The sequence below is a fragment of the Dufourea novaeangliae genome, unplaced genomic scaffold (genome assembly GCF_001272555.1).
Source record: "Dufourea novaeangliae isolate 0120121106 unplaced genomic scaffold, ASM127255v1 scaffold114, whole genome shotgun sequence".
NCBI lineage: Eukaryota > Metazoa > Arthropoda > Insecta > Hymenoptera > Halictidae > Dufourea > Dufourea novaeangliae.
In genome coordinates, this window is record NW_015373984.1 from 3,749 (window position 1) to 23,234 (window position 19,486).

The window sequence follows — 19,486 nt, forward strand, 5'->3', positions numbered from 1 at the left end:
ACATCCATTTCAAACTTCGCGCAGTTACGCATCAAACCGTGAGGTTGGTTTAGCTTTAGCATGTCAAAATTGACAGATTGGAGCGTCCATTCCAAAATGCGCGACAGGGGTGCGAGCCGAGACCGTTGGATTTGGCGCGCGCGCCGGGAACATACGTGTAAATGCACCTATTCAATTGAGCTGTGCATGCCAGTTGCCATTTAGAATAATCCCCACTTGGCATTTAGAATCATCCAACAAATTTTCTAACACCTGTTATTGAACACCTTGTATAACTTAACGTTCGCCGAATTTCGTTAATGTCAGGTCGCTCTGTATTCGGCAATATTTTCGGTTAACAGCGATGGCTGTCACACAGTGGTTAAGAATCAGAAAGTCTTGGCCAAAATTCCCAAATACCAAATTTCTTTTAAAAAATTGAACTCTGATAGTTGGGGAATAATAAACATTTGTATAAACATGGTTATGTCTACTCCCCCGCCCACAGCATGATTTCGTCTCCGTATCATCCTTTATAAGCAAGCATTTTCTACACAGCATTATTATTCAAAAAATTCGATTGCGTTTCTTATTCTGTTCACCATGGACTGTTAATAAGGAGCTAAGTTATGTTTAAATTATTATAGTTAAGTATACAGTGCACAGAAAAAATTCAGTTAATGAATGCTAATATTTGCATAGAAATTACTTTGTCATGGGATGAAGTACAACCTTTATTTTAATAAAACTTAACAATGTCAAACGTTTTTTCACACAATATAAAAAAATTAGCTGCTTCTACCTGCTAATCGATTCGTTATAAATTTTCAAAGCAAATACACTAATTCACTTAATAAATTATACAGAGCGTTAATAAATAAGGGTCATTCCACGCGAAATCGGACACTTTATGGAGCACCATTTCAGATTGTACTTAAATTTGGATACATTATAGTCTTTAGCGATATATAAACATATCTCGAAGGATTTTTGAAATCTCTTTAAATTGTTGATTTTACAGCTGTTTGAAATTTAGGGTCAACCTCTTTACAATAGATCATAACAACTAACAAACTGATCGAAATGAGCTTTGAGGGTACTTAGAGTCGTAGAGTGGAGACATAAGGGTATCAAATAAATAGTATTTCAGCTAAAAGAAAATATTTGTTAACCATTTATTTTGCAATTGTTTCAAATAACTGTCCCGTTTTCATACCGGGGAACTATTTAAGAATTTGAAAAATGAGGATATAGCCCTATTTGTTCTCTTTATCGACATGTCTTAAAAAATGTGGGTACTTTAAAAATGGCCGTATGAAAATTAATTGAAGTGAACGCTGCATCGATTCACACCGGCTCGACCGGTCGAATAATGAATTATCTGTTGAACTAATAAACCTATCTGTTCGGGATTCTGTAGAAGTTTCGACGGGGGAGAGGATGACGGTTCCCGTTCCACGGCGCGAGCGGAAGGCGTCGTAGCGCGTGCTGACGCGTGTCACACCATCTATGCGCAACAAGCCTAATCGGCTAACTGTCGATGGCTGACAGGTGTAATGGATTCGCGCGTGGTGTCGCGCACCGTCTTCCGCTCCCCAACCGCCATGCTTTTGCCGAATTGTGCGAACTTCCTTCTTCTCGTACGGGCTATCGAATTGGACGGACGTGTGTCTGCTCCTCGGTCGTGCCGTCGAATAAGCCACGCGTGCTTTAGCTACTCGATTGTACTGGCGAGTTGGTCACGCGTGTTCGGGTTTATTTCTCGTTTGTGCTGGCGAGCAAGTATTAACCCGTTTTCTTCTCTTCTCGCGGTGTTGGCGAGCAAGCTACACTCGTACCGTTTCTTTCTCGTTTGTGCTGGCGCGAAAGTAACACGTATACACGCGCCGCGTATACTGTTATAACCTCCACAGGCTAGTACTAAGCCTTCGCGAGGCCACTGTTTTGTTAATCGGACGAACCGTAAAGGGAAATAAAGCCACCGTTATGTAAGTGCGTACCAAAGTTCAAACCTAACCTTACATCCTCGCTATTCATGACCACGTGTGCTCAATTCCGTTCCCGATCGGCACTTTTGCGAAGTGGGCTGCTACACTCCACCCACTTCTTGTAACGTTTATTTTACTTGGCAATCTTTATTCGCAACATTATCAAAATAATTTTTGTGGGTGCTTGCAGTGGAGACATAACAGTACCTAATCAAAAGTATTTCAGTTAGAAAAAAATATTTTTCAACCATTTATTTTGTAATTGTTTTAAACAAATGCAATTTTATAATACGTAGTAGGACCCAATTGAAAAATTGGAAAAAAATTGAGAATGTAGTTCGATTTTTCCTCTTTATGAACAAATTCTAAAAAAACGTGGAGATTTTAAAATTGGCCATATGACAATTGATTATACTTAACACTGCGTCGAAGCCCATCGATTCGACCGGTCGTGCCGTACCGGCTAACCTACATAGTACCACAGGGCTTGGCCGGTCGAGCCAATGTAATTCGATGCAGCGTTCACTTCAATTAATTTTCATACGGTCAATTTTAAAGTGTCCATATTTTTGAAGACATGTCCATAAAGAGGACAAATAGGGCTATACCCTCATTTTTTAAAAGTTTAAATAGTTCTCCAGTATAAAAACAGGACATTTATTTAAAACAATTGCAAAATAAATGGCTAAAATATATTTTTTTTTAACTGAAATAATTTTTATTTGGCACCCTTATGTCTCCACTGTAAGTACCCATAAAGCTCAGTTTGATCAGTTTGTCTGTTCAATAGTTACGATTTATTGAAGGAAGGTTGATCCTCAATTTCAAACAGCTCTAAACTCAACAATTTAAAAAAATTGCAAAAATCCTTTGAGATACGTTTATATGTCGCTAAAGACTACAACATATCCAAATTTGATAAACATCCAAAATGGTGCTCCAAATAGTGTCCCATTTAACGTGGAATGATCTGCAAGAGATACTTTCACAGGGTGGATTCCACATGCCGAAGTAAGACGAAAATCAAGAATAATGAAACTGCGTTCGAGGCTTCGTTCCCGAGTTATTAATTATTGAAAATACGAGCGAAGTACATACGTGCGAAATACGTCTGACGTATTTATCGACTATACTACTCGAACAACCGATTCCCAGCTGGTACATGGACTCGATCGATGAATCAGTAAAATAAATGAATGACACGAAATGAAATGAAACCAACGTATGATACGGTTGAAGAGCGCGCGTCCCAAGTAGAAATAAGACCAATTCCCACTAGCCGTCTAGCCGGCGGCAGGCTACTACCCTCACCACTGAACCTTCCAGGATTTTCCAGAGCCTCACACACGCACACACACATTCACTCCTCATTACGTCCGTTATGAAAATTGTAGATGTTTTAAAAAATCAATATCACTAGGTTTACAGGACGCGTCATTTTGACGCATTCTGAATTTTACAAGGAAAATGACCGAAACCGTTTACATTTCTCTCCTATCATTTATGCTGACTTTTATTGTTTTAACGAGACAAATATATATATAAATATATCCCAATTCATTTTCTTCTAAGCCTTTTAATCTCGGAATTCTGTATGTGGTATACCTATCTCTACGGGTGTCGTCAATTTGACGCGATCGTAAATTGAGTAGGTATTAATCCTAGTAAACGAGCTCGATTCATGAAAGCATTAGTTCAGCAATAAATATGAACGAAAATATGCGATTTTGTACACGCGTCAATTTGACGCGTGTCCGTAGAGATAGGTATACAGGAAATGTCCGTAAACCTAGTGCTAAGCATATGGCCATGCGAGATTGTACTTCCCCACCACACGTAGATACTTTCACGCATATAAATTCTCTCTCCCACCACGTTGCATTCATAACGTTCACGTTACGTTCATGTATACGTTAATAGTGTATAATTACGTTGTCTTTAAATAAAATAAGTTGTTTTTTAAAGGAAAATATGCGATTTCGTTCACGTGTCTATTTGACGCGTGTCCGTAGAGATAGGTATACAAGAAATGTCCGTAAACCTAGTGATATTATCGATTAACGTTACAGTTGTTTTAAATCAATATGTTCTAGAATTTTCATAGACATAAGTGCGACAGAGATAGAAAAGGAATGTGTTTTGTTTTATTGAAATATCGGGAAGGTACACACACACACACTGTTACACACTATTCACACCTTACAGCTTACAGTATTGTATATGAAAATCCTACATATAGTATTTTTTATGTTATCTTCGTATTATATGTGATTTTTTTATATTATAGAAAGTAAACTCTTAATTCATTCATCCAACTTGAATACGTCCCCTTCAAAGTAATCCCCTGCCACTGCAATACATACTGCACTTCGCGTTCTGTTCGACCGTCTACGGTGATATAGATGTACAGGGTATCTCAAAAGTGTCTCTCTTCCGGGAACTGAGGGGTTGCTGGGATGATTTGAAACCACTTTTTTCTTAGCGAAAATGTTATCTGCGGCTTTGTTAACGAGATATTAACGAAAAACCCCGACCAATCAGAGCGCGAGTTTGCCAGCCGAGTTCCCGCGCTAGCGGTGGTTACGCACTACACTTGTACTATGAAACTCCGAACAAGCAAGTCGGCATGCATCCCAGGAAACTGCGTATAATAGCAAATAAGAAAAACATAACAAATCGAACTGTTTGAGCTTAGAAACCCATTGAGAGTTGTCGTTGCGAAGAAGGACTTGAAAAACAGTTAGCCCAAGTGCCATAAACTTTCTCTTTTGAAAATCTACGAAGTCCAGAGTACCTCAGCGTGAGCCCAAATGCATTTGTTTTAACGAATGTCTAAACTAGCGATGACGAACTCATGACAATTAGGGATTAGTTGCACATTGTTACCCGGGAAAGAGGGATTTCGGTATGCCTCTTCGAGGCCACGGGCCTGGCGTTGAAGTGCGTGGCCTACGCAAAGACAAGGGTCTAGAGGTGGCGTTACCCGGTGTGCTAATTCCCCCTACTTTTCCACCCTTCATTTGGAGGGTTCGAATGTACTTCGCTCTCGGAGTCGGAGAGTCACTAGGATCGTCCTTTTCCTACCTTCTGTTTCAAACTAATTGGAGTAAGACGTTGGGGCAACCGATCCTTCGTCTCCTAAGATGCGTACCAGCTCACTCTTGTCTTCACCCACAGGCCGAGCCTGTATTAACGTCAACGAGAGAAAGATAGATTGCCTACTGCAACTCCCTACCGTGACTTGCCTATGTCCCGAATGTTTCAGGAGCACCCCCTCCCTTATTTTACCCCGTCCAGAGCTACTACCCCCCTGTTCGTGGGATTGTTTTTGGTGGGAACACCGGTGTTCCAGATAGATAGACGTAGGCACCGTGCTAGCTGGTCTCTAGTAGAGATGTGACCGGGTTCGCACTACATTGGTCGTCTCCTGGGAGGTGCGAGGCGTCCTGGTTGGATTCATCGCGGGATTTGAAGTTAGTCTCGCTATAGTGGGGTGTTTAAGTGTTTATGATAGTACAGACGAGTAGAGCAGATCGCGCCCTCTGTTGTTGTCTTTTGCCCAACCTTCCCCTATCCTGTTTTTCTCCCCCACCCTAGAGAATGTGCAAGGAAACGCGACATGGAGTGGTGGCCCTCCGGACTTTGCAGCAATTTCCCTGAAGATGGTAAATATCAGATTCATCATGGACCACTATCCACGAACCCATGACCATAGAGTGACCGATGAGACAATTTTAAGGTACCTGTATGAATTTCAATTTTGTGTTCTTTTTTGCTACTATAGATGAATTAAAAAGTTAAATATAAAAATTGTATTTATTTTTTAAATTACTCGGTTCAAATATTTTACCCGGGACTTTTAATTACATTTTTAATTCGATTCTGGCCTACTGCCAAAACAGGCTCACCATCGCTAGTCTAGACATACCTAAACAATTCTGTTCCGTCCTAGACCAGGAACAACGGCTATAGAGTCGGACGATACCGTTAGTTTTGATTATTTTATTTCCTTCGTACGTGCATTTTAGACATTTTCAACACCGGCCCCTTGCAATTTAGATTTTGTTAACAAAAAGGAATAACAGACAAAAGACTCAACCATTTGGTCTACAATCCACCACGTGCGCACTGTAACCTCGGACCCATTCGCTCCAGCCCTTACCGAGGTGCGCTCACTCGCATACAATATAGCCATGAACCCTACCGTTGGGAGACTCGAAATTTCGTCTTGATCAAGTCGCCTCGTGAGCGACATTTTTCTCGCGTCCGCTTCGCCCGCTAAGCTTGGAAAAACCCAGCAATTTGCCTTCCCCTTCAGGGCATAACCAATTAGGATGCGAATTTTGGTAACGCCTTCGGCCAGCTTGAAGAACCGCGACGCCACACGGACTCGTAAATTCATACACGATCATTCGTTCACGATCACGCATCGCAAACAATCACGAATTCGTACACGATCATTCGACAAGTAACGTTCAACAAGACTTGATCACAGTAACTCGTAATTCATCAGCTTCACCGGTCAAGTAATCATACGGTTCATTCTCACTTAGAGAATCCTGCAACAGTTGCTTAATATTAAATTGGCGGGCAACAGTCGCAACTGGACGCGTACCACGACGATCGAATCTGGGATTTACAATCCCAGGCAAATTCGAAAGAGAATTCGCGCGGACGGGCGCGACAAATTCTATTAGACAAAAATAATGCCGGTTTTAAGTTTTATATAATTTTAAGTGAAGATTTCGTTCCTAAAGATCTTGATCCGCCATATCTTCAATTGCATCACATCGGACAAAAAATCAAACTGGTTTGAACCACCTGTGTATACGGGCGAACTTGTCGTATACGTAGAGGAGAGTGGAAAATTGAGAATACCATATTTGAAGATCTGCTAAATGAACCAAATAAATTTTGCGAGTATTCTAGAAAAAATCCTGAAACGACTTTTTACATTTTAAATGGGATTAAAGAAAAGTCATAAACATAAGTTGTAACCGTACATATATGTATAACCCGAAATATGAGAGGGGAAGGATAGGCACGAGTAAGGGGAAGCGCCCCACCAATATCGATACGCGACGATACGTTAAATATGCGCGTGAGATCCGAGCAGCACAGATACCACGTGATAGCGAAGCGTGCGTGCGCACCATGCCCCACCAAATCTCGATCGAAGGAGGTCGATACGCGGCTGTCGATCTTCACTCTACGTCTGGACGCGATCTAGTTCAGGTGTTCTTCTGTAGTAGAGTCCGTTAGGCGAGTTACGAAGACGTGAATAGTAACCGGCTCGTGTGTCTTTACCGCGTGCGCGTCTCAAGCAGCAGAGTCCGTGTAGCAACCGTATCGTAACCGAACTATGCGTGATTAACACAGTTATCACCTACTGGAAGCAACAGCGTAGCAATCACCCGTTTTCTATACATATTAACCATTTACAAAATAACGATACTTTCAACATAAAACCATAGAAAATCATATTTAACTCAGTAAATCGATGACTGTGAGAATCAAGCATATCTAGGTTAAAAACCAGAGAAGCCAGGTAATCACCGACTCTATACGTGTTAACGTAAGAGGTAATATCGTGATCCCGCTGCTTGAGTCGCTCGCGCCGTTTAGGCATTAGACCACGTTGTATTAACGGATATATATATATTTGTAACGACGCCGAACGTCGAGTATCATAACCTTCGTTTCAAACATATACGTCTCGCCTAACGCTAGTGTATGTAATTTAAATAGGTAATTCTTTGCCAATGTTCTGTGCTAGAATTTGAGCACGAGTAACCAATCCACGCAAGGATCGATTACTCGTGACAAGCGTAGAGTGGAAGTGCAATCGAGGTCTTTCTACCAGTACCGGATAGAAGCTCTGAGCTCACGAAACCGTGCCTCAAGCCGAAGTCTTAGGTGCTGCTGACCGACCGAGGTTTAGCACGCGTCTCCATCCAAGACGTCCTCCCAATTTATTGGCAGGATTATTGGTTGCTGCGACAGATGCACTGGGGAACATTGAAGCCCCATAGGAGTGTTCTAGATTGAGGGCAACCAAAGTTTTTCTACCAGTACCGGATAGAAGCTCTGAGCTCACGAATCCGTGCCTCAAGCCGAAGTCTTAGGTGCTGCTGACCAACCGAGGTTTAGCACGTGTCTCCATCCAAGAAGTCCTTCCACGTGTGGCAGGATCATTGGTTGGTGGGACAGATTTCTGTACACTATAAATTACATTCACGCATGCATTCGCCACTCACGATACATTGGCAAAGACACCGTGTAATGGGCGCGTTCGTGTGAACGACATACCGCCCATCGTGGACGAACGTCCAATTAGCGAGACCGAATCGGGAATTGTAAACTATCGGAACTAACAGAATATACACCAATTCTACCAGATTAAATCTATAATTTTCTGACACATTCACACCACCACTTCCGTCCTCCAAGTACTGGAGACTCGAACCTCACCTTTACGCGATAGCACGGGAATTCACCGGGTTGATCCGTCAAGGGAAGGTAACCGGCCTTCACGAAAATATATATATATAGTATTCCGCGATAGAGTCAAACATACGGTTACATAATTAATACCCGAACAGGGACGGTCAAGAAAAAGCGGTTACATTATTGACGCCCGAACAGGGACAGTAAAAAAAAAAGCGGTTACAAAGTACACTTTTGGTGAGACATGCCCCTGTTGTAATTCTTATTCTTCATGCTCCGTAAACAATTATGCCAAAATACGATAGCGATAAGTTTTCATTATCCGTTGTAGATGATTTTAAATAAGAAGTTCGTTGAAAACATTCACCGTAGAATTACAGATTCGACACAAAATTAAACTGCTTATTTGTAATTTGTGATCTTTGGATCTGCGTGACAACTGGTTGTACTATCCGCTATGCGTTACCATATATTTTTTCTACTGAGAATAATAAGGAAACGATATGATGTGATAGAAAAGGAGATCAAGCTGGTTCTATCAGTGTCATAGAATGCAGAATTGTATATGTACATAATTCCGTTTGAGTATTTCGAAAAAATTGTACTCACCGTTAATTATTAAAATTCTTTTCCAGCAGAAAGACTACAAAGTTTAATTAGTATTCGCCATTGCAGTTTCTTTTTGTATTTAAACTAACATGAACTTACATAAGTATAAAAGCTGTACCTACTTACCAATATCTGAGATCAACTCTACTGCGTAAAAGACAACAACATATGTCCCACTAATTAGTTGAAGGATATTAAAGATGTTGATGATTGTCAGGGGTTTCAAAATGCTTGGATCAAGGATCGTAGAGATTGCTGTAAAAATCTGCTCCAACCAGGACATGCTTGTAACCTTTCGTGCTAAATCTGCTTTCACTCGAGCTTCCAAAATTTCCATTTCAGTATTGACCTGAAAATAAATGTTATACGTATAGAATTATTAATGCAAATATTTTGTATTCATAATGATGCAACTGGAACGTCGAACGTGCACGATGACAAAACAGGGATCAACGCAAGTCGTAATGATTAGAATGTGAAACTAGCAAAACGTGCAAAATTCCATGGCAGTCACTGGAAGCATATTTCGTAGAAATGTGGGAGAGCCGAGGAATGACACGACCTACTCGACTCTATATTGTCTAGCGCTTTTCCGTGACAACTACACGATAACTTCATACGTAGACAACATGCTTCGTAATGAACAAGACCTGCATTTCATTTTAGTAAAACTTGAATCACTGACAATGTTCATTTCGGAAACTATGTTTCTGGTACACGAACATGTGTTTGTCATCACGGCATATTTCGTACAAAGTTACAAAGGATAACAATTAACAAAAAAATTACTTGAAAACGTTTACATTAATTTCATAACTGTTAGACAGCTGGACAATCTATTAAGTTAAGTTTGGGTTAGTTTTTTTAATCCGGTCACCGTAACCGACGATACAAGCTCTTTATATCTTACACTGCGTTATTAAAGTTTCCCAAAATTGTTCTTGCGAGAACGAAATTCTCTTGGAAAATGTGTATACGTAATAATTAATAACTTTTTAAGAATTAATGAGCGACGGCTAAAACCTTGTTGGATTTACTCAGGAGAGTGTCCTTGGCAACATATGTCAAGGTCATGGTCATCGGTGTTTCCGCCCCTAAACGTAAGTTTTATCATTTAATAAAAATAGATTTGTTCAAAAACTGTACGTACTGGGAAAACAATGGTTTGCAGATTCCTATTTAGCACATAAAGATCTATCAGAAACGCTTATTGAAGATGCAAGGTCGAAAAAGGTTAAAATTTGTTAAACAGTAATTAAACAACTATAATTAAAACAAACTATAATTAAACATAGTTTCTTTTCACAAAAAAATTACGTTTTCCTTTTATATTGAATTATAATGTGTTTTTCCAAATCTGGATCATCGAAATTGAGTTTCGCCCCGCTGGATTACTAAAATGTCACACTCTGCGCTACAACGGTAACGAAATACATAGGTACTTGACGAGAAAGTTTTGCCAATGGCCAACAGTTGCATGCGGATCGTATACACATCAGAAGATTAAACATTGTGTTATGTTCTTGCATCCTATTGTTTATTGCCGCCAATAAAATTTGGTTTCGTGATGACATACATGAAAGCATTAACGAAACTTTTCTTCGTTTTGAATGAATTGCCTGTATAATGTATAAAATTCACACCCTCATTTTCTCGGAATTTCAGACTCCTGTATTTCTTTTAGACTCTTTTAAAATTATTTTCATCTTTATCTAGTAGCAAAACTAAAATGAAGAGTATTGGATCACGGCAAAAATTTTGATGGATTTTGTTCTAAAAGAGTAGACTAATAATAAACTTAATCATAATTCAATAATGATTTATCGAAAAAGATCATGATTCTTTTATAGCATACCGATGTAGTTTCTATACAGACTTTAATTCTAATAAACAAACTTTTGAAAGATTAGTTTTTGGTGAGTTTCTTTAATTATAATTGTATCAATAACAATTTCTTCAAACGAATAACAAATGTCCTTTGCGGCATTTGTAACGTTTATTCCTTTTATTTTTTTAATTTCTTTGCAAGAGTCTAATGTTAATTCTATTTTAAACAAAGACACACATCTAATCGCGTCAATTTTTGCTCTTCACAACAATTTATTATGCTACATTAACATCGACACATAATATACTAACATAATTGTTTATTATTTCCACAAAACCATGGCGATCAGATTAATTGCAGAAAACCCATCAAAACTTTGCACTGACCCAATAAATGTTCATAGTTTCTGTTTCGGTGTTCGTTTACAGCATCGACGCATGGACAACTAAACGTTGTCGTTTATATATTGTATCTTGCTATTAAATGGGCGACAATTTAGAAAACAGAATTATAAAATATAATATTAATTAATTTCTCTATGAGGAAAAATGAATACATTCAATAATACGGAGTGTAACATCCGTAAACACAATAGAAAATTTAACTATTACAAACAATTACAGTTCGTACCTGATCCATGTTACCTCCTCTCAACCACAGCAGAGCTTTTCTTGCCTTCCTAGGCTTTTCCTGCTTCATAAGCCAGACAGGGCTTTCTGGTATGAAACTTAACGCAGTCAGTGCTATAAGAGGCAGTACAATTCCGCAAAAAGCTACGATATCCCAAGTAAACGAGGCTCCCAGAGAATACACTAGGAGAATACCGAGACAATAAGAAACGAGTGATCCTCCGGTTAGAATTCCACGGAGTTCTGGATCAGATGTTTCAGCTAACAGAACCTGCGAAAGAAATTAAAAAAAATTAGAAAACTTTTTAAAAACAGGGCTACTTTTACAACAATGTGTATATAGCAACACACAAGGAATTTATTAAACTGTTGTAACTGATACAATATATCATTCAAGGATTAGTATTGGTGATACGAACATATTCACGTCAAAACTTAGAATGAAATAAAATCGCATAGGCTACATAAAAAACATACCTAAATAAATAGAGCAGAACGCCGATAACTAATGAGGCAAATGTGTTCGAATACATGATACTTTGGAATTAGTTCAAGAGAACCAAAGTTTAAAACGACAAGAAATAAATTAATTTTGAAAAATAAATGTTTATTCCATGGAAAAAGGTATAAAAACATAAACAAACATCTAAATGTGATTTGACGTATTTTCAGCTTCATTATTTTTATAACAAAAATAGGTGAAATAGTATAATTTTCGTTTATAGTTTCATTTCCTTAATTATGTGGCGGCTGGAGAATTGCTTCCATGCCCTTGTCACTTTTTTCATTAGGCTTTCGCAGTTTTGTCTTTTTAAATCTTTTGTTCAACTTTACGATTTCCAGCCTATTCTTCTCTTCTAAGATTCGGAAAGCTCTGAACGAGCCTGGTTTTTACTGTACATATGTATTTCGTAGCACATGTTATGATACATTCACTTTTTGGAGTAAGATTTCAGATTTTGTTGGAACATGGATATGTTCTAGTCTTTAGTAGTATATATACGTATATCAAAGGGTTCCTGCAAATTTTTTAAATTGTTGATTTTACAGCTGTTTGAATACAGTGTCAACCTTTTTTCAATGAAGCATAACTGCTGAGCTAACAAACTAATCAAAATGAATTTTGTGAGTGCTTACAGCGGAGACATAAGAGTACTTAATGCAAATTATTTCAGTTACAAAAAAAAAAATGTTTAACCACTTATTCTGCAATTGTTTTCAAGAAATGCAATTTTATAATAGCGGGCCACCATTGAAAGATTTGAAGAAAATGAGGGTATAATCCTATTTGTCCTCTGTATCGATAAATGAAAAAAATATGTACACTTGAAAATTGAACATATATATGAAAATTAATCGAAGTTAACCTACGTCGAAGCACCTCGGTTAGATCGGCCGAACGGTCTCGGCTAGCCTCATACCGCACGAATTTTTTTTAGAATTTGTTCATAAAGAAGACAAATAGGACTATATGCTCATTTTTTTAACTTTTTCAATAGTACTCCGTTATTATAAAATAGCTTTAAAAGAATTGCAAAATAAATGGTTGAGAAATATACTTTATCAACTGAAATAATTTTTATTAGGTTTTATTAAATTTGATTACTCTTATGTACTGTAAGCATTCACAAAGCTTATTCTGATCAGTTTGTTAGTTCAATAGTTATGATTTATTCAGAAAAAGTTGACACTATATTTCAAACAGCTGTAAAATCAACAATTTAAAAAATTTGAAAAAGTTTTTCGAAAAACGTTTATATATCACTGAAGACTATAATATGTGAAATAACAATAGAAACGAATTCAGAACTAGAACAATACCCTAAAGGAAGGTACTGGATGCTCGATAAGAACACCAACTAACAACACCTCTATTAGATTGAACGACATTCTGTCTTCTACAGTGAAGTGTACGCACTGAAAAAAGCATTAGAATTTACTACAAGCTCCCTTCAAAAAGAATTTAAAATATTCTCGGACTCAAGAAGTGCCATCGCAGCAATCAAAGATACTACATCTGTCGACGCACTAATACAAGAAATCCAAGAGCTATATCTAATTGCCAGAAGTAGAGGCTAATCGATAGTAACATGTTGGATACCGTCGCATTCAGGTATCAGCGGAAACGAAGAAGCCGATAAAGCAGCGAAGACAGCAGCCAACTCAACTGATAACAATATAACGACTTTCCCAAACGTCATATATAACGACATAAAAAAGCATGTAAAATATACGCACAAGAAGCAGGTACTGCAAACATTAACTGAACAGTATTCCCAAAAGTACCCAACATTAGGAAGTGACATCAAATGGCAAAAATTCCCTTACAATACAAATCGCAATATACAAGAAATAATTAGTAGAATTAGGATAGGTCATACGGCTCTAACGCACTTATACATACTAGAAAAACAGGAACGGCCAAACTGCGATCAATGCAATGTACCAAACACCATCAATCACATCATACTGGAATGCAAAAACTACGACACCGAAAGAAGAATAGCAAATCTGCCAAACAACATCAGGAATCTGCTCACTTCAGAGGATAACCTAACGAAACCCACCCATTTTATAAGTTCAACCAAACTATACCAAAAAATGTAAGCCACTAAACAGACTGTCAATGAAATAGTAACGTACAAGCTACTGTATAGTGTTGCTAATGGCCTTTGATGTTGAAGCAACGTAAAAAATTTATATATAGAAAAACTACAATATGTTAAAGTTTCAACAAAATCCAAAATGTTACTCTAAAAAGTGTCCGATTTCGCGTGGAATGACCCTCCGCTACAATTTGCCATTGCCGTCTAGCGGAACATAAATTTATATAATGCAGTTCACACGAGACGCAAATTATAGCAGCTATTAAACGGAGAATTCACGCTCGTCAAAATGCTAGGCCCGGTGCGGACGAGCGGATTGCGACAGTTTGCCGCCTCGCTTTAGCAGCTCATAGATTTATAGACTCATATAACGCAGTTCACACGTGACGCAAACTTGAACGGCACCTAGGTGGTACGTTTGCGTTTGTTAAGAGGACTAGGAAGTTGTTTTTCGTGAAAAAAACCTTATTTCTCATTTATTTGTAAAAAATGAAAGCAAATCCAGGTGTATCCTTTTACCCAATGTTGGTTACTATCATACCGATTGAAAAAAATTGATATGAAATATATATCTGTTTTAAAAATGGCGGTGTAAATTGGTAAACATTTCAATGTTTTTACTTTTTTTTATGTGCGCCACGATAACAAGGTTGGTAAATATTTCATTTAGGGGACGCAACTCCAATGATCTTAACCTTGATATATGCTGCCATGGTCAATCTCCTCAGTGAGCTTCAGAAGGTTCTAGCCATAGTCCGTTTTTTATTAAAAACTTACAAACAAAACATCTGCAACATATAATAGTTATTTTGACTTTTAAAAGGCTATAATGAACTTGACCTTGACATATGTTGTGCACTCTCTTCAGGGATGCTGAGAAGGTTTTAGCCGCTTCTCTTTATTTGTTAAAAAGTTATTAACAAATAAATTTCGCAATATACAGGTGTATGTTTAACTTCATAATTTAAATTTTACCTAGTACAAACATTATATTATTAGCATATCTGCTTGTTTAAGTGATTGCTTGGCGGGGTGGGGGGGGGGGGGATCCACCCCTACCCCTGCACCCCACCTCAAGAAAAAATTAATCCAAACATAACCCCACTTCAGTTCTGATTAAATTAAACTGAGATTTGGGTTAGGTTAGTTTTATTCGGGTGTGTGTGTTCAAGAAAAGGGGCGAAGTCCTTTTCACAGGAAGTACAACAGTTTCAATTTCAGTAAAATCTCACACATCGTGTACAAAAGTGATCCGCTTGGTGTAGTTAGATTATGTACATGCTTGCAGAATCTATGCTTCTGCGAATTTTTCACTGAAATTTTGACATAGCATTCTTGAGATGTTATATGATGAAAATATGTAATAAAGAAACAATTTTTCCAAAAATTTTGACGAGAGGGTACCCTTAAATCACTTTGTTTATCGAACGAGTTGAATATGAAATCATTGTATTTATTTTTGATTTTGAAAAATGGACATAAATGTATCAAAATATCTTTCGAGTACAAAATTACGTATCAATGAAGTATGGCTCACTATAAAATATAATACGAAGCATATACGTTGTTACGTTATCCGCGATTTTAGCCGGTCGTGCGGCCGTTACACGGCACGAACAAAGTGCTCCTTCCCGGCCCCCCACCTTCGGTCGCGTCGCCGCGAGTTCCTCCTACTTTTTACCGGACGCCAGCTACGATTTTACGTACCGACCGATATTCCTCGAATATCGAACCGAAACCTGCCCCTTCCAATGGGGCCGAAATCTACCGAACGACCGGGAAGAAAGCACCCACCGACGGATATTTCGATATAACCAGGGTTCCCAGGGTTCGGAAATACCGGAACGATAGACTCTCCTCGCGACAGGAGTTCCCGTTGGACGATACAAACAATTAAGAGAAATCAAAAACCACCTCTCGGGACCGGTTAACAGATTGAATAACAATTTATTAGATTTCTCACGCCGGCCTCTTACGAGACCGCGTTACAACAGGTGTTTCGGTAATTCAACAAAATAATACACGGCTTGACGGTCGACTATCGTCGCGGCCTGCGCCTTCGATATCACCGGATTTCGGTATGATACGCGATGTTTCGCTATTTCGCGGTCTACGACCGCTCGAGATGTTACATATGAATTTTCATTGGCACGGTCGGACGGTATTCCACTACCGCAGATTACAAAAGTTGGTACAATGACTTGAGTGACTTAACGCGGTGACTTGGCGTCTTGGAGGAAAGCTGCCCGGAATTCTCGATATTCTGTTTCCCGATAAACCCCGTGGTTCTCCCGCGCTCATTAGCGAGATGCGACTCTAGGTTTTCTATCGCGACATGGTCGGGACGGACGAGATCTGGATTGCCCTACGGAGATCAGACGAAAGAGCTCACTTACAGTTAGGCGATAATTCTCCTCGCAGCCTCGCTACCTCTGGGGGTGTACTTTACACACGCGATACGCTAAGAACCTTACTTCGGTAGACGGGTCACTCAAGTGACGATTTCGGGGCTCGTTACGCTACGCGAGAACCTAGCGGGCCCCCCACTAGGCGGTTCTATTGCCCCGCGTACCCCCTTTGACTCATGCGGAGCCACGCTCCTTCGGCTCATGGACGACACGCCACGGAAGGATCCCCTGGCCTTGGAGATTCCTACCCTTGTGTGAGGAGCCCAGTCTTACACCCTCTTACGTGGTTGCTGCAACTTCTCACGGGTCGCCTGACACCTGCTTCCTCCATCGTAGGGTCCTTCTTCGGAAGGAAACGTCCGGGCCGCCAATCCTGGTCCGGTGGGTGCACGTTGCCCCCTCGGCCGACCAAGCGCCTCTCGAAACCTGTGCTCGATACGAGGGAGGGCCCTTTTCCTCCTGTCCTATCCCCCTGGGATAGGACCCTTATCCGGTCGGCCGCCGCTCGACGGGAATCCGGGGCGGTCTCTAGAGCAGAGTCGGTGGGTATGGGCGATATCGCGTCCTCCGTCTCGTATTGACCCCGATCGCTACGGTCCTGTAATCGCGAGCGGTAACTCGGCGCGAGATTACCACGTGATTAATTTAAATTCAACCGGTAGCATTTCCCTACGTATCCTCCACGAGCGCTTGGATGTTATTTCGCGCGAATGTGAAGTTGCGGGGGGGGGGGGCGGTCCGGTTCTCGGTTCTTCCGTGCCAGAGTCGAATTTCGGGCCGGAAAGGGCACGGCGCAAAATGCGTCGTAACAACGTATGTGTATACCTACATATGTTCCATGTCGCACTGAACTTGCTAAATTCAATGCCTTGGAAAATAACGCTTCCAATCTTTTTAGGCAGTTTGTCTCTGTACAAAGAAGCTATTAAGGAATTTATTATGCCACGAATTCATGACGCTTCTTTTCACTCATCGAGTGATTATTGGTTGTAGGAAACAAGATGGTAACTAAACGTTGCTGTTTTGTGAATACCTACCTGATGAACAACTTAATGGGTTGAGTTTGATATCTGTGACTACTTTATTGTATGTATGTAAAATTTGTGCACAAATTACAAAACAGTAATTATAAATAATAAATAATTTGACTTATACGATTCATTTAGTGACACAGAATAAAAATGTTAAAATGTAGTAAAATCTTTCAGAATTGACTTAAATATAATGGTAAATTCTTGAAAATTGTAAAATTAATCTTACTTACACTGACGAAATACATTATGGAATAATAAATTGTTATGGCATACCTGAGCTGGTACAGCCATCAAGCCTACAGCAAAGCCGGCTACGATTCGTCCTATTAGAAGAGAAGGTATGTTCCTTGACATACCCATAACGATCCAGCCTGCACAGAGTGGTATAGCTGTTAACTGTAAAGAACCGCGTCTACCTATACCATCTAACAGTGGGCCAGACAATAGAGATCCCACAGGTGTCGCTAAACTGTGAACTGACGCTGTAAAACAAGATAACAAAATCTATACAAAACTTTCTGGTAATTACATACAATAGGGTCTATCTTGTTGATTTCAATGACATTCACATAATGGTATGAAAGCCAATTTTATATTATACGTACATATAATTGCCGCCCAAGTTTAGTTTCAAAGATACACACAAACATATTTTTGTGACAAGAGTTTTTCGAAAATGATTTGGGCATTTTTCCAAATGCAGCTGTTGATTGAGCTAGTTTATGTCGCGAATTGTGTGTTTTATGGGTAAACAAACACTCTGTTCAGATCAGAGGCGGAAAAGAAATTGTGAAGTTTGACGAAACGAAGACTGGCAAATGGAAGTACAATAAAGAACGACTTGTAACTGGACAATGGATTTGTGTACTTTTATTGTACTGATTTCTAATAGATCTTCTGAGATTTAGCTTCATGTCATCTGCGAACGTATGAAACCCGGTATCATCCATATCTCCGATTATTGGAAATTCTACAATAATGGTTTAAGTGATGAAGGGTATAAACGTCTAATTATCAATCATGAAATGATTTCATTGATCTATACAGTGATGTGCATACTCAAAATGTAGAATATCCTTGGCGAGAAACCACAGTATATACCTGAATATTCAACGATATGGATCTTGTAACGAACACTATGTTGGTTAGACAGGGTGTCCCAAAATGATGACACAATCCGCGATATGCATATTCCTCATGCAAATACAAATCGAAAAGCTTTTTACCGTATCGTAATCTAAAGCTGTATTCCCGAGATATCAACAGTTAAACGAAGTCACACATACGCGCAGCCACAGTTAAGAAGCGCACGACTTAAGTCATTGGCCTCTGCTTCATAACTGTGTCTCCGCGAACGTGTGGCCCACGGCTCAACTGATTGGAATTCGTTTAACTGCTAATATTTCGGAAATGGAGCTTCAGATGACAAAACGGTAAAGGACTCTTCGATTTGATTTTGCATGAAAAATATGCATGTTGCAGATTCTCCCATCTTCTTGAACACTCTGTATTCTGAATTCTTGCTTCGGCAGCTATACGACTTTGATGATCCAATAATTGTATTTTTTTATATAATGGCAAAATGTTCCCAATTACTAGTTATAGTAACATCCTATACATGAGTTTAATATGAACTGTAATTGTGCTTCTATTTACGGAAAAAAATTAATATTTATGTTAGTATTTTATAAATTATTAATGGCGATATTACAGGTGTGTACTGTGGAAAATCTTCAGTCAATACATGACAAATTTAAGGGGTGATTCTTTCAGGCAAAATAAGACGAAAATCAAGAATAACGAAATAGCGAAAAATGCTTCGTTTGTTAGTTATAAGCGTTTAAAAATTGAACCAAATGATGGCAATCCGCGCGCACGGAGTGTCAGCAGATCACGGATCGTCAGAGGCGTACAGTCACTTTAATAAAGACTCAACGACGTGCAAGAAAGGTCGGTAG

At 39.2% G+C, this 19,486-nt stretch overlaps 1 protein-coding gene across 1 annotated transcript in view; it reads right to left on the reverse strand.

The window, feature by feature from the left end:
* Nucleotides 1-9,149: 9,149 nt before the first annotated feature.
* Nucleotides 9,150-19,486, reverse strand: part of LOC107187312 (facilitated trehalose transporter Tret1-like) — a gene marked incomplete at its 3' end in the record, with an annotated part of 55,402 nt that continues 45,065 nt past the window's right edge. The window contains exons 4-6 of the mRNA XM_015575384.1: nt 17,802-18,010; nt 11,482-11,751; nt 9,150-9,372 (exon numbers count right to left, since the gene is read on the reverse strand). Coding sequence (XP_015430870.1) covers nt 9,150-9,372; nt 11,482-11,751; nt 17,802-18,010 — 702 coding nt within the window. The remainder of the gene's footprint in view (nt 9,373-11,481; nt 11,752-17,801; nt 18,011-19,486) is intronic.